The sequence below is a fragment of the Balaenoptera acutorostrata genome, chromosome 1 (assembly GCF_949987535.1).
Source record: "Balaenoptera acutorostrata chromosome 1, mBalAcu1.1, whole genome shotgun sequence".
Classification (NCBI taxonomy): Eukaryota; Metazoa; Chordata; class Mammalia; order Artiodactyla; family Balaenopteridae; genus Balaenoptera; species Balaenoptera acutorostrata.
Window position 1 is genome coordinate 17,340,036 of NC_080064.1, and position 16,069 is coordinate 17,356,104.

The window sequence follows — 16,069 nt, forward strand, 5'->3', positions numbered from 1 at the left end:
GGGGCCAGGTGGGGCTGTGCTGGGCCCTGGCTTCTGTGCTCAAGGCAGGGATTCTCTGGGCAGGAGGAACAAGCTGGGGAGGCCTGGCTGAGCCACCAACCCGCTGTGGGACCTTGGGCAAGTCCCCGCCCCACTCGGAGCCTGTCTCCTCACGGTACCATAAATGAATGGGTCTGTGTCAGAGTCCGCTGGGATGGGGGGTGGGTTCAAGCCTCAAAGTCCCCCTGGCCCCATGCCAGGCGGATAGACGGAGCCCCTGCCATTGAAGAGGCGTGAGATGGGCCAGAGGGGCCACCCACCGTTGCCTCCCCTAAGCTCAGGACTCAACGAGGGACACAGGCTGAAATAACAGTAATAGGGATTTAGGGGTGAGCTGCTGGCCTGCCACGGGTGTGAGTCACCGGGACGGCTTCCAGGAAGAGGCTGAGAACCCTCTTCCGCTGAGGAGTGTCCCTGCCCCCAAGGTTGGCACCAATGCCCACCGCCCCCAGCCCCTGCCTTCATCTGGCTCCACAGCTGTCCCCTTCCATGCCACAGGAGGCAGGGCCCCAACCTACTCTGGTTCTCTCAGATCCCAGGGTCTTGCCTGGGAAGGGCTGGGTATCAGAACTGGAAATGGAACTGGGAATGGAGTGGGGAGAGTTAGGACCCCAGACATCACGCGCCCTTGCCCACACTGCTTGCTCGTTCTGGTATCTGGTTAGGGTGCCTGGCCTCATTTTACAGATGAGCAAACTGAGGCCCAGAGAGGTGGAGTGACTCCCCAAAGTCACACAGCTAGTGAGTGGCAAAGCTGGAACGCAAACCCAGCTCAAACTGGGACCTCTCTTTCCCCTGTACCCTGGTTGTGGATCTGCCTTGTTTGACAGCTGCAGGGGGCTAACACCACCCTCGGTGTCACGTCCAGTCCGTGGCCTCCTCGATGCCTAGCACAGGGTGTGGCACCTAGAAGGTGCTCAATACATGCTTGCAGCATAAATGGATGGCTCTGTCCTGACTAGGTCCCCTCTGCTCCCCTCCTGGCAGAGGGCTCAGGGTTGGGGGCGGGGCGGTGAGGGGAGAAAGTGGAGGCTCTGTGGCTTTTTGGTCTGTTGAGGACTTGGAGACCCTTAGGGGCAAGGCCCAGCTGGTTCCAGGGGCCTCAGGAATCCCCTCTCTGCACCCTCAGGTGGCTCAACCTTTCCTCCAGAGACACGCGTGCCACTTGCTGACCGGGAGCCGGGCCCGGCTCAAATGTCAACTGCACAAGCCATTCCTGGAGGAGACCAAGAGCCTGGGCGTGTGCGGGGGTGCTGATTGCGTTGCGCTGGGCCGGCCTGTGGAGGGCCTCGGCCATCCCTGCTTCTTCTCTCATTCTGGTTGCATCGCCCCAATTTAGGCTTCTTCCTGCCACTGCTGAGCACAGGCTTAGCCATTTGCTACCCGCTGCCCCGGCCACGCAGGACTCCAGCCACAGCCGTGCCATCGATCAGGTTACCCCCCAACCCCGGGCCGCCCCGCTGCCAGGCAGCTCGTGCCCTGTCTTCTCCAGCGGGGGCTCCGGTCCTTCAGGCTCCTCCCAGGAGGCCCTCCCCACGCCCGGCCCGTGCCTGCAGCCTGCGAGGCTGGAGGGCCCTGGCCCTGCCAGGGAGATCAGATCCTCTCGGCCACCTGCTGTTTTCATTAGAAACTAAAATTAGCTGGGCTTGTCCCAAGCTTTTCCAGGTTTGCTTGCTTTTCAAAAAAAATATACAAATTCCTAGAGGAAAATCCGCACCTCTTCGCGACTCCTGCCCAGCTCTTGCTCTGCGCGTCAAGAGGACAGGGGACGGGAAATAGCTGGAGCGTTTGGGAGGCCAAGCAGATCAGCGTCGTGGGTCCTGGCCCCACGGTCTCCAGGTGGGGGCTGGGACGCCAGCCCAGGCCTCTCTACCCCCTCCCTCTGGCCTCCCCACCCGGCCGGGCCACATTTAGAGCCTCCTCAGGAGCGGTCGTGCCTGCCGGTGACACCAGGGAGGAAGGAGGCCAGGCGGCAGGAGGAGGAGCCGGAAGGAAATGAGCCCCTGATGAGCCGAGAGCCGCCTGGGGAGACGTGGCCGGGTGAGGGCGAGAGGGACCCAGACCCATCCGGGACTGTGCGCTCGTGGCAGGCGGGGTGCACCTGGTTCCCCAGGAGCCTTCCACACCCCCAGTTGTTCTCAGACCTTTGAGGGTTTCTGTACCCGTGGTCTTAGTCTCCTGCTGTCCTCTTCCCTACAGTGTCCCGGTCCCGGAGACTCTTATCCCTTCGCGTGGCAGGCAGCGTGGTGCACTGTGCAGGAGAGAGGGACCGTCTGGGTCAGCGTCCCATCTCTGTGTTACTGAGGCAAGAGAGGGAACATCTTTGAGCCTCAGTGTCTTCACCTCTAGAATGGGGAGAAGAATAGTTCTGATCTCAGGAGGCTTAAGTGAATTAAATAGCCACATAGGAGGCACTCTTCCCCTGTTGGCAACAGTATTACATAATCATCATTAAGATGTTTATCATCATCATCATCATCATCACTGCCCTCTCAAAGCCTCTTCATAGTCCATTGAGCTGGACCCTCTTCTGGACCCCAGACAGTTCTGCTCATTTGTCTTCTTTGGCTTGGTTCCATCAGCTCTCTTCCACCTGGGTTCCCAGCCTGTTTTTCAGCTGAGCACTCCGGAGGGCAGGGCACACGCCCATGGGGCACAGTGGATCACTTCAGCCTCGATCCCAACTGTCGATTTTTTTTTTTTTTGGCCACGCAGCATTCGGGATCCTAGTTCCCTGACCAGCGATCGAACCCGTGCCCCCGGCAGTGGGAGTGTGGAGTCTTAACCACTGGACCACCAGGGAAGTCCCCCCAACTGTAGATTCTTGATAGTCCCCGGATGGAGTATGCAGAGTTAGAGAACGTGTTTCCAGTGATTCTGGCCCATCAGATGGATCCTCCAAGGACTGGGAGTATGAGGGATGGGATGGGGGGGGGGGATGGTCCTATTAGGAGATTAGGAGCCGCGGACACTGGGGTGAGGAGGGCAGGGACAGTGGGGACCTAGGACTAGCTCAGGTGTGCCCAGGGGACTTGGAAACCGTTCATGGCACTAGATGACTAGAAGAAAGGGACCTCATGTCCCTTGTCACTTGTGCTCTTCAAACAACAGCCACATGCTTTACTATATCCGTATATGGATATATATCCATATATCCATGCAGGGTGGTCCAGGTGGGTATCATCCCCTCCATTTTTTTAAAAAATAAATTTATTTATTTTACTTATTTATTTTTGGCTGTGTTGGGTCTTCGTTGCTGCGCACAGGCCTTCTCTAGTTGCAGTGAGCAGGGGCTACTCTTTGTTGTGGTACGCGGTCTTCTCACTGCGGTGGCTTCTCTTGTGGAGCACGAGCTCTAGGCATGCGGGCTTCAGTAGCTGTGGCTCACGGGCTCTAGAACGCAGGCTCAGTAGTTGTGGCGCACGGGCTCTAGAGCGCAGGCTCAGTAGTTGTGGCGCACGGGCTTAGTTGCTCCGCGGCAGGTGGGATCTTCCAGGACCAGGTCTCGAACCCGTGTCCCCTGCATTGGCAGGCGGATTCTTAACCACTGCGCCACCAAGGAAGCCCCATCCCCTCCATTTTACAGATGAGGAAACTGAGGTTCAGAGAGGCATGTGTTCAAGGCCGTGTCAGTGGTGGTCAGGATTTGAAAACAGGTCATACTGGCTCCTAAGCCCGGGCTGGCTGATCAGGCTCCAGAGGTGGCCCAGGGCATCGAGGGCATGATGGTTTGGCATCAGTGGACAATGATTTGAGGAAGGTGGTCTTCTTCTTCGATTGATGAGTCTTTCTAGAGCCCCATGTCTCTTCTGAACTATGGCGAAGGCATCTTTCAGGGCTGCTTTCAGGAGTGAGGGGTGCTGGGGAGGGCAATGTCTCAGGGGTTATGTGCGTTGCCTGGACAGCATCTGGGCCGGTGGTCTCTGCAGCTACTCAGGCCACGGAAGGAGTTGCTGTCTCTGGCCTGAACCCCCTGAAGGGGCAGCCAGCGAGGAGGGGCTGGCCTTGGAGACATTCCCAGTGGTGGTGGGGTGGCGGGTGCTGCCTCCACACCACCTTCTTCCCAGATGTAGCGTAACTCTAGAGTTCTCAATGCCCAGGTAATGTTCTCTTTGTCCCCAGTGCATTTCCCCAGCTGGGGGGAAATGACAGCCTCCTCTGGAGCCCAAGGCCCTGCTCCTGTACCTTAGGGTGCTAATTCCCCCTCTACCTGTCTCCTGGGATCCCTAGCTCCCTTTACTCCCCATCCGCAGAAGCCTCAGCACCCGTATTTTCCGTCTCTTGACATCCCAGTTTCCATTATTTTCAGCTCCTTAGATTTCTTTCCTGTCCCCCACCTCTTATTTGGGAGCCCCCCATTTCCCATCTCACAGTATTTGTTCCCAGGGGAGCTGGTGGCTGACTCAGGGCCAGGAAGTAGCCACTCAGACCTGAACTTGGATGGTTCCAGAGCTGTGCCAGAGGTGAGAATTCTTCTTCTCTCTCTGGGGCAGGTGTGCTTGTGGGGTGAGTGGGTGTCGAATGTAAGGCACTTCCTCACCTTGCCTTGCCCCCCTAATTTACCAACAGAGAGCTTCTCCCTTGCAAAGAACCCATCCAACCCTCGTCCCCAGGGTGCCTTTCTTGCCCTTGGAGCCATCGAACCATTGCACTGTCCTCCCTAGCTCGGCTGAGGGAGCCCTGGGGATGAGGACCAGGGAGGCATGGGGAAGCTGCATGAGCTGTCCAGAGCCGGCGCTGGCTTCCTGGAGTGAGGCTCATGCTCTGGTGGCTTCAGGTTTCTAGCGAGTTCCTTGGCCTTGGTGCACCCCTTCTAAAGGCCCAGTCCTGGGAGAGCCTGTGGCTGAGCCCGCACGCCCACCCCAACAGGGCGGATGGGAAAACCTGGGTTCCTCCCTCGTTGCTCATCACCTCCAGCAGAGATGACTGGCTAGGTGTATGGGCTGCAGCTCTGCTTTCACCTGCTGCAGGGAAAGTTCTGGGAAGACAGTCAGGAGACCTGGGGTAGCGTTCCAGCTCTACCACTAATATGCTCTGTGACCCCAAGTGCCTAGCACAGTGCCTGGCGGAGCGTAGGTCTGGACAAGTAAGTGCTTGACATGACTGAATAGGGCTTACCCGGCACTCACTCTCCTGCTTGGAGGCTCTGTGTCCCGGGAGCGGGCAGAGCTGATCACTTCTGAGACCCCCTCTGACTCTGATGGCTGTGATTCCGCCCTCTATGCCTGGGGTGCCAGGACAGCAGGGCATCACTGACTCAAGAGGAATACCCTGCTGGCTCCAGTCCTTGGCAAAGAGTTCCTGGGACCCAACCCTGCGATGATATGACTTGTGTGTGAACAGAGTGAGAAACAGGGTCTGAAAGCCTCCAGGGTCATGGCAGGAAAGAGGCCCCTCTAGTTTCATCAGCAATTTCATGCTGCTCCCAGTGGGCCGCTCCAAAGTTCCCCCGTGAACTGCGAGCTGTCAGGAGGTTCCTTCCCTCCCGGGACACATCCCTCCCTCCTTCCACCCTCCCCGCCCAGCCTCTCTTCTCAGACCAGGTCCCCTCTGCTGCGGGGGTTCTGACTTGGCCAGGGAACTTTTAAAACAGAGTTTGGTTTCAAGTTTGCCAGGAGATGGGGGAGGTGGAGAGGGGTTTGGAGCAGGGAAGGGGGAGCTGGGGGTGGTCACGGCAGGGAGCGTGCCTTCTCCCGGGTTTGGCCGAATCACAGAAGACGCAGTTCAGGACTCAGAGATAAAACCTGGCAACTCCTGTAGAAATCTGGACAGCCACCATGGGGTCGCAGCTTCGCCTCCCAGCTGAGTTTGCCGAGCAGCTCTTGCAAGCTCCTTTGGAGTGGGGGTGACTGGGGTGGGGGCAGCTGTGACGCACCCCCCACCCCCATCAGCGGCTCCCCGACCAACTCCGTGCCCAGTTGGCTCAGGCCAAGCCCTTCTTCCCAGAGGGAGGAACAAGAGGAGGAGCCATGGTACAATTGCTCAGCTTTCCAAATGCACCCACAGGGCCCGAGTTGGGCGAGTTTCAACAGGTTTGGGGAGCACTGTCTTGTCAGATGCTGAGTTGCTCAATTGCTAATCCAGGGTTGAGGGAAGAAAGTCAAGCCACAGCAGACAGCTGGGTCGTGACTGCTGCCTGAGCAAACCCCTCGGGCAGAGCCTGGTCCCGGGGCCCTGGGAAGAGGGTGAGGGGAACGAGCGCTTAGCCTGGCTCTGAGCGGGTGGCCTGGCCGGGAGCTGCGGGCCAGGGCAGCGCATCTGCCGGGTGACAGCCACACGTCCTGACACCCACTTTGGCACATCTTAGCATCACCTGAGGCTCAAGGCAGTAGAGCAGAGCCTCCCTCCCACTCGAGGTCTTTGAAAGTGGGGCACGATGTGACAGCAACTTACAACCCTCTGGAGCGAACAGGCCTGTCCTTCCTTTGTTTATCAAATGTTGACTGAGCACCTACTACATGCCAGACACATGCCAGGCACTGAGGCTGCTGAGCAGTGCTGATGCCACAGCCTCGGCCTCCAGAGGTTTATAACCTTGTAGATGGAGCCACATTATTAGACTATAGTTACATATGAGACAGTTCTATAGGCAGGGGATAAAAACCATGAGCTCTGGACATGTGAGAGCAAGTCAAGTTCAAGTCCTGCTTCTGACGTGCAGAATGTCCTTGAGGAAGTCACTGCACCTCTGGGCCTCTGAAGCGGGGCTGAAGAGAATACAGACTCCCTCCTCTGAAGGGGGAGGGGGAGAGGTTATGTGGTTCTCATAGGGAAATGGCTGTGAAAATGCTTTGTCAGCCACCGATTCTCAACCAGGGGTGATTTTGCCCTCCAGGGGACATTTGGCAATGTCTGGGGACATTTTTGGTGGTCACCTGGTTGGGGGGGGTGCTACTGGTGTCTAGTGGGTAGAGAGGCCAGGGATGCTGCTAAACGTTCTACAGTGCACAGGACGGGCCCCAAATATCAATGGTGGATTTGAGAAATCCGGGTGTAGACTGTAAAGAGCTGTGGGTGTGTAGTGATTATGATTCAATGCCCAGAGCCATGGGAGGTGATCCAAGGGGGTGGGTTTTTGCTATTTAGAAGGGAGCGAGGGATCCTTTATAGCTGGAGACTAGGCGGACACTTCTTGGGGGAGACAGACCACACCTTTACCTGTGGGGCTGGCACTGCACATCTTGGCTGGCTCTGCCCACACCTGGTCCAGCAAGTTGCACCCAGAGTGCCAGGCCTCACTCTGCTCATGGGCAGGGCAGTTACACACCTCTGCTGCGTGAGCAGGCACATGGGAGCTTGGCCCGGAGACGGAGGTGCACACCTGTGGGGAGTCAGATCCAGTGCGCAGGGAGATGCCTCCCCCAGGGGCACCGAAGGGCACTCCCAGCAGCAACTCCTCTGGCTGGCAGGATTTGCCTGGGAGCCCGGCTGGTCTCCCTGGCTCTGTGAGGCTCTTGCAGGGGCCCTGGTTGAAGAGCAGGGAGGCAGCAGCCTAGGATCCTACCTGTGTGGCCTGTGTAAGATCACAGGGTCTGGACAGCACAGTTTTGGGTAGATGGCGCTTGGGGGCAGATGCCTGAAGGCCCGTTCCCTCCATCATCTCTGTAACCAGGGGCACAGCTCCCCCAGTTCAGTGACAGCTGCCCTCCACGTCCTGCAGCAGCCATGGCTGCAGTTTCTATCGCTGTGCCTGGCACTGTTCTCAGCATGCCACATGCACGGGCTCTCTCTGGCCTCATCACCCCCAAGCATGGGTACCATTTTACAGATGAGGAACCCGAGGCTCAGAGAGGTTGAGTGACATGTCCAAGGTCACTGCTCTTGTCGGTGGCAGACCTGGGATGGAACTGCATACAATCTGTCCTAGCCACTCTGCTGGACTACCTTTGAGTGTAGCACAGGCCCCCTGCCCTCGCCTACTGGGCCTCCGCTGGGGCCCCACCATAGCGCGTCACTGCCTTTCTTCAGGAAACCCACAATGATGAAACTTTAGTTTATCTATTCTCTAACTCTTCCAGTACTTCCATTTGGGGTTCAGAACAATCTGCTGAGGATTGTGGCCCAGAGGGAAAAAGAGGCCCATCCAAGGCCGCCCAGCACTGGGGACCAAGCTGGGACTGGAACCCTGGTCTCCCGACTTCCAGCATAGCCCCGGTGCCGGGGGGAACATTCAGAGACATTTATGAGCCCAGGTCTGTGGCAGAGTCCAGGCCTTCCACCGATGGACTGTTTTTATCCCTCCATCCCTCCCTCGGTGGGAGCTGCCACAAGCTGTCAACTCACTCCTGGTGCCAGACACAAGTCTAATCAACAGCTTCCAGCTTCTCTGGGCTTGCCCAGGCCTCAGGCTGCAGAGCCCTCCCATCTCCAAGCTCCATCCTGCCCAACAGCTGCACGCAGCGGGACACCTGGCCTCCCCTCCAGGCCACCCGCCCTTCGGAAACAACAGATAGCACTGGCTCTTGCAAGCGGCCAGCCAGCAGACCCTGGACGGAAGCCTGACTCCAGGTATTGGAAGGGAAGTGGACACCCAGGCCTTGCCCCTCTGAGAGTGCTGCCAGCCATCCTCTTGTGGCCAGACCTCCAGCGTGGCTCACACTTGAAAAGACACAGTGCCAGCTACCATGCCTGGATGGACATCTGCCCACCAGAAGCTTTTCCTTCTAGAGGCAGCTTTTGGGTCAGATGCCTCTGTCATTTACTAGCTAGGTGACTCGGGGCAATTACCTCTGTGATCCCCAATTTTCTCATATGTAAAATGGGATTCAGATGTTGTCAGGATTTAGATAGTACAGGGGGAGCTACTATAATCTTTATTGTCATGATTCTACAACCTCCAGGCCAAGTCCCCCTCCATGACCGCTCCAGCTCACACTCAACTCTTTCCTCTGATAGCAATAGCATGTTCATGGTCTCATCCATTCGTGATCTGCTTTTATCTTGTCTTTCTCTTAGAGACCAGGCTGTGACATCTATTTCCCCCAGAGCTGGACCAGTCCCTGGCCTGGGGATGGACCCTGTCTTGGAATGTGCCCAGAGATCTCTTCTCCATCATAGCCTCTCTGGTTTGGCAGCGTCCTGGGAAGCCCCTTGTTCTTCCTGCCTTGGGCTGAGCAGAGAGACCCTTGGCTCGAAGCCCAGGGTGGAGCAGGAGTGAGCTGGGTCATCCAGAGACCTGCTTCGTGGCAACCTGAACCATCACGGCTGCAGAGAACAGGTTTGCCAACCTCTCTTCTCTCGAGAAGGCCGCCGCTCCTCACCCCACCCCCCCACCCCCCCACGGCGCAGCACGAGAACTGAGCTGTTGGAATTCCCCATGGTTTGCGTGACCCAAAGCTGGGGCTGCCTCCCTGGCTGGGATTTCGGGCTGGGATGTGGCTGAGGGTGGGTGGTGACACCACCTGGGCCACACTGGCTCAACCTTGGGACGGCTTCAGGGAAGGGCGTGTGTCACTGGCTGGGAGTCAGAGCACCTGGGTTCAGGTCTCAGCTCTGAGTTTGAGCAAGTAGCTTCCCCTCCTGGGGCCTCAGTTTCCTCATCTGCAAAATGAGCCAAAACGCTAGATGCTCTTTGAAGGACTTTCCACTGTGGATGTCACGCTCTTTCCCGATGGCCTGGGTCAGACCCTTGAACTGCCGCTTTCTCCTCTGTCTTTTAGTGGCCTTCAGCCCTGGGCCGGTCATACCCAGTTCTTGCTCACGCTCGCTTTGGAGACCCCGGCTCTGAACCCATGCTTTCCAGAGTCAGCTCCAGGGACCCCGGACTTCCCCAAGTCCAAATCAGCTCCCCTCCTCGGCTCTGCGACCCAGGCCCCTCTCAGGGGGACGGCCTGCTAGGGGGTAGTGGGAGGGAGGTAGTGGTGCCCTGGTTTTTGTACACTTTGCCACTGCCCCTGAAGTGTTAATCAAATTAAGTCTCCAAGAAAAACAAAAGCTCCGCAGCCACTTCAGCCTGCCTTGGAGTCGCTCACTCTTGCTCTCAGAACAGCTGGGAGAATTCCACATCACCTCCGTCCCCCAAGCCCTGGGTGGCTCTGACCCCAACGAACACACTCCTTCCAGCCTGCGGGGCCCTGGCGGCTGCAATGACCTCATAGCAACAGCCATTGGACACTCGGGGCAATTTCATGGGAGATATTTGTTCTTTGGTCTTGATGCAGAGAGAATTTTTTTTCCTCTCCTGCTGTCTCCATGGAAACCCCAGCTACACTGTTGGCTATCCCCCTTCCCACCTCATGCTTTTCAGATCAATATTGGATCTTGGCTCCCCACTGGCTGCCCACAGCCGATGGGGGCAGAGCTCTGCGCAGAAGGAATTGGGACCAGGGTTAAGCCTGGGACTGGGGGAATGGTCACTGAGGGAGATGAAGAAGGGGTCCAGGGTCCTCTTGCTTCCCTGTTCACCCACTCATGGAAGCTCATCCTTTAGAATCCCCCCACCCCCCGAGCTAATCTTCCCAGGGAGTCCCCTGAGCCAGGCCCAGTCAAGGAGAAACAGACAGGTCACCAGCGGTCACTACCCCTCCCTCCTTAGGTGAGACTGAGGGAGGTGGAGGGCTGCTGTGCTCTTTAAGGTCTGGACGGAGTTTCTTCCTGCCCCAGGGAGAACCAAGGCCGTCCAGCGTCGGCTGCGGTCTCTCGGATGCCGGGCGTCCCGTCCCTTCCCTCCTTCTCTCCCGGCGCCCGCCCCCCAAGCAGAAACAGGTCTCTGCACGCCTCCAGCCCAGCCCGCAGCGCCGCGCGGGGCAGCTAGGCGCGGGGAACTCGCCCCTGGACTTCTGGGGATTAACCTGTTATTAGGAGCCAGGGTTCTTCCCCGTAATGGGCTTCCTCGTCGACCTGTCAGCCCAGCCCGGTCTGCGCCCCGCGCCCGGCACCCCACGCCGGCCGCGGTCCCGCTCTCGCACCCCTTGCGCTCTCGGGCTCCCGAGGCCGCCTAGGGGTGCGGAAGCCGCCGCCACCCTTGCAGCCTCTGGGCTGGGACGCGGGCAGAGGGGTGTCCGGAGGGAGGCCCGGGCGGTGTCGGCGGCAGTGCAGAGGGCGAACGAGCCTCGCGTCCCGCGGCCGAGACACCTGCCGGGCGCCCCCGCGCCCGCTGCCCCGCGCTGCCTGGCACCGACCGCTGCCCCCGGGGCCTGCGCCGCCCCGCCCCGCCCGGCCCCCGCCCGGCCCAGCCGGGTCCCGGCCCGACTTACAGCCAGTTGCTCGCGGCGGCCGAGAAGACGGCGAAGACCAGGAGGCGCAGCGAACGCAGGCACGAGCGGGGACTCATGGTGCCGCCGCGGGCGCCCGGCCCCGGGCAGCGGCTGCGGCCGCTGGGGGCCTCCCGTCGGGGCGGCAGGTGGGCGCCCCGCGGGCTGGCTGGGGCGCGGGCCGGGGCGCGCGCGCGCGGCGGGGCTCTGCCTCCGTGCCTGCCGGCAGCCCTGCCCGCTGCTGCACCCGCTGCCCGGCGCGGACCAGACTGTCAGCGCCGCCCCAGAGCCGGGATGCGGCGACGGCGGCGGAGGGAGGCGGGCGGCCGGGGGGGCGGGCCGGGGGCGGGCCGAGGATGGGGTTACCTGGGCGGGCCCAGCGGCCCGGGACACCCCCCGGGGGCGGGCCGGAGCGGCGGCGGCCGCGGCCGCCGTGGCCCGCAGGACTGGCTTCTCCGGGGGCCTCCACGGCCGGGCGCCCGAGAGGACTTGGGGCCGGAGTCCGCTCCAGGCACGCCTGGCTGCGCGTCGCCTAGCTCGGCCGGGCTAGAGGCGCGGCGACCCAGCTGCCCGGTCCCCGCCCGAGCCTGGGGGACAGGCGGGCACAGCTCCCCCAGCCCGCCGCTGCGGGCACTGCAGCGCCGCCCTCTCCGCCCCGCCTCGCCCCCCGCCGGCGCCTCGGAACCCGACCCCGGCCCGACCGTGGCGGACTGGCCCGAGCGCGGCTGCCGCTCGCGCGCACCCAGCCGCTTGCGCTCCGGGCGCCAGGAGCTGCGCACCCGGGCTGCGCACCAGGGAGTTCGGTGCCGCCCGGCCGCCCCCCGCCAGGCCCCTCCCTGCCTCCCGGCCGGCGCGTCCTCTGGCCCAGCCCCTCCCTGGCGCTCACCTCCCTCCAGCCTTCCGGGAGCTGGACGGGGCCTCCCCAGCTTCGGGCAGCTTGGGACAGTGGCCGGAGACTGCCGGAATCCGAAACCTCGCTTCTGGCTGGCCACAAGATCTGGGCGCGCCCTAAGCAGCAGGGTCTTGACCGAGCCCCTTACCTCTCCAGTCCTCCGTTTTCTCCTCCAAGAAATGGACATAAGACCTGGGGGTTGTGAGGATGGAAGGAGATTAGGGAAGGTCTCTTTAGCACACTCGCCAAGTCTTGCTTTGCGTTTGCGTTTTCTGTGTGCTTGTTTTATTTATCCTTCCAGATCCGGCAGATCAGCCCCTAGCTGGCACAGCGTGGGTGGCTGCAATGTTTGTGGAATGAATGAATGAAATGAAATGGGCTGCAGCCTGTGCCTCCCTGGTGCGAAGTGCTCAGTTCCATACCTTACTGACCGGTGAGAGCTATTTGCCCATCCCCAGGTCACGCCCTCTCCAGGTCCCTGATCTAATTGTGTCCTTCCTCACCCTACCTTAGCCTGGGTACCAGAGCCTCTCAGGGCTGGAGAAATCTCTTGTCTAAATGGGGGAAACAAAGGCCCAGAGAGGGGCAGGGAGCTGCCCACCTCACTCGGGTTGGGGCAGAGCCGTAGACCAGGCTCACACCTTCACCCCTGACACTGTGCTCTTCACTGTTTTAGGGGCAAAAGGTTTGCTCCCACGTAGATGGTCACGTTTGGGTGCCAGGAGGGTGCCCTTCACTCCATGGAGTCCCCTGGGCTCAGCACAGAGGAGGGACTCAGTAACCATTCGGTGTTGAGAGTGGGCAGGAGGTGGCAGGGATTTGTGGGGCTGAGCAAGAGTACAGGTGGAGGTTCACATACCATATGTCTAAATATTTGCAAGTTATAAATCAAGCTAACAAAATGTGAAATAAAATATGTTCTATTCTCCTACCTTGACAAGCACACTTTCATAACAACCTGGAAGGCTAGCTCTGAATGTAGAATTCTCAGACTCCTCAGAGCCTGCACTGGAGCATGGTGGTGCAGGGGCCCTGTGCACACACGTGTGAACATCTCAGCCTGCATACACAAGCTCGGACCACCCCACCCCACCTCCAAGAGAGCTGCCCCTGGCCACCCCTCAGCCGCAGGGCAGGGCATATCAGCGGTGCCATCTGACCTCAGGGGTTGATCTGCAGAAGAGACCCACCCAGGTCTTGGAATTGGGCTTAGGGCCATCCGGGCAGGGAATCTCAGGGCCCTGGGCACCCAGAGTGTGACCCAGAGGGGGCACAGTCTCCAGATGACACGTCCCTTTGGCCCCATGGTCTCTTCTCCCTGTGGTGAGAGCTCAGCTGGAGGACCAGAGTTTGGGGTCCCCAGGGCAGGGACCACTTTCACCTAAGAGCAGTACTGAATTACAGAACTACTTTGAGCCAACATATTTACTCTTAGAGTCTCAGCATGGTATGGTGGAAAATAATAATAATAATAATAATAATTTAAACAGCAACGGGCAATTATTTTAGGGTGGCCATATAAGTTTCTTCCAAACCAGGACATTTTTGAGAGTGACTGGTGATTCTAACTGGAAGATTTGCTGGGGTATCAGGCATAAAGCAGGACTGTGCCAGGCAAACTAGAATGTCTTGTTTTGCTAAAATATTGAGCCCTCATATGCCAGGCGTTGTTCTAAATGCTTTACATGCTGCCACTCATTCCATCCTCACAATAAGTCGAGGAAGAAGGTACTGTTCTTTCCTCAGTTTTACAGATGAGGAAATGAGGGTTAGAGAAGTGACTTGCCCAAGGAAAGTGGTGTACCCAGTGCTGCCTGGTGCCTGGGGCTCTGGTGTTTGGGTCCCTGTCCCTCAGCACATGCCTCTGACATTTGGGGAGCTGCTGGACCTCCAGTGTCTGTACCGTCAGGTGGGGACAACGTTACCTGACTCACCTTCTCCTGGGGCTGCTGGGAGACACACGTGAAGCAGTGGGTGTGAGTCCTGTGAGCTGGAAAGAGATGAGCCCAGGAGGGAGGGAGGGAGGGAACTGAGGCCCCCGGCCAGAAAGGCACGCCCTGATCATGATAAGGGAGAGGAGGAGTCCTTTGGTCTGAGTCAGTGGAAAGTCTTAATGTGAAAGTCTCTTTGAGAAAATGCTCTTCTAACTTTCAAGAGCGCCTCAATTGTGAAGATATAAATACAAATTAATAAAATGTTCAATCATCAATAGCTCTTTCATATAATAATAGCAACCGTGTATCTAGTGCTTTCTACGTGCCAGCCACTGTTCCAGATGATTTGCTCATGTTAACTCATTTCATCCTGGCCACAGCCCTAGGAAGTAGGTGCAGTTATTATTCCCATTTACACGTGGTGAAACCCAGGTGCTGCTCTAAAGTGCTTTAAGATATATCAGTGACCCTCTGACATCGGCACTATTGTTCTTACTCCCATTTTACATATGGAGAAACTGAGGCACAGAGGGGTAAAATGGCTTGCTTAAAGTAAGTGGCACAGCCAAGGTTTGGACACAGGTGTTCTGGGTGCTGAATGACCCACTACATTGTTTAGTAGACAAGAGTCTGCCACATGTAAGGATTAATGTCTGGGTCCAGAAGGGGAAAGTCATGGGGTTTCTCTAGGCTCCTCCTGGCACTTACTGTAAATCCTCTAGGACTGAGGTGGGTCTCCCCATCTGTAGCTCGTCTCTGTGTCCAGTGTGTTGAGTGCCCCACACAAATGGAATCTGAACGTGTATTGGTTGTTTCCTGTTCCTTGGTTGAAGGAAACGATTCCTTAACTTTTGGAGTGTCTTCTTTTTTTTTTTAATTGGCGTATAGTCGATTTACAATGTGACGAGTTATACATATATATACATATTCTTTTCCATTATGGTTTATGACAGGATATTGAATATAGTTCCCTGTGCTATACAGTAGGAGCTGTTTATCTATTTTACATATAGTAGTTTGTATCTGCTAAACCCAAACTCCTAACTTATCCCTCCCCCTCTTCCCCTTTGGTAACCATTAGTTTGTTTTCTATGTCTGTGAGTCTGTTTCTGTTTCGTAAATAAGGTTCTTTGTGTCATATTTTAGATTCCACATATAAGTGATCTCATATGGTATTTGTCTTCCTCTTTCTGACTTACTTCACTTAGTATGATAATCTCTAGGTCCATCCATGTTGCTGCAAATGGCATGATTTCATTCTTTTTTATGGACGAGTAGTACTCCATTGTAGATATATACCACATCTTCTTTATCCATTCATCTGTTGATGGACATTTAGGTTGCTTCCAAGTCTTGGCTATTGTAAATAGTGCTGCTATGGACATTGGGGTGCATGTTTCCTTTAGAATTACAGTTTTCTCTGGATATATACCAAGGAGTGGGATTACTGGATCACATAGCAACTCTATTTTTAGTTTTTTAAGGAACCTCCATACTGTTTTCCATAGTGGCTGCACCAGTTTACATTCCCACCAACAGTGTAGGAGGGTTCCGTTTTCTCCTGGAGTGGCCCTTTTTTGGAGTGAATTCTCCTTCTTCATTGGTAAAACTATGAAAATTCACCAAGGACAGGAAACCTGGCCAAGTTTTTAATCAGAAAGAATCACATACTGCATGTCTAAATTATTGCCAGCTCTGGGTGAATTAGCCCAAAGCAGGGTGGTTGGCTATGTCTCCAGCCCAGTCTTAGAAGCACTGAGGAGTGGAGCAGCTGATGACTGGGGTTTCCTGTCCAACTTCCAGGTTTTTGAGATGGAGAAACCGAGGGCCTAGGCTTGTGGTCTAGAGCATTCTTAAGCCTATACGTACATTGTTCAAGGAGATTAAAAAGTAGAGGGTGCCTTTCCTGCACCATCTCAGGCTTGGCTGGCTGGATCTGATTTGTCACCTTTTCTAGAGCTGTCCGCCCTGGGGCCCCGTTCCAGAAGAGCACAGGAAACCTGGTCAGTCTC

At 57.3% G+C, this 16,069-nt stretch overlaps 1 protein-coding gene across 3 annotated transcripts in view; it reads right to left on the reverse strand.

The window, feature by feature from the left end:
- WNT4 (Wnt family member 4) overlaps nucleotides 1-11,315 on the reverse strand; it is a 28,305-nt gene extending 16,990 nt beyond the window's left edge. For all 3 annotated transcript variants that reach the window (XM_057530497.1, XM_057530503.1, XM_057530492.1), the window contains exon 1: nucleotides 11,235-11,315. In XM_057530497.1, coding sequence (XP_057386480.1) covers nucleotides 11,235-11,311 — 77 coding nt within the window. In that variant the 5' untranslated portion in view covers nucleotides 11,312-11,315. The remainder of the gene's footprint in view (nucleotides 1-11,234) is intronic.
- Between the last annotated feature and the right edge of the window lie 4,754 nt (nucleotides 11,316-16,069).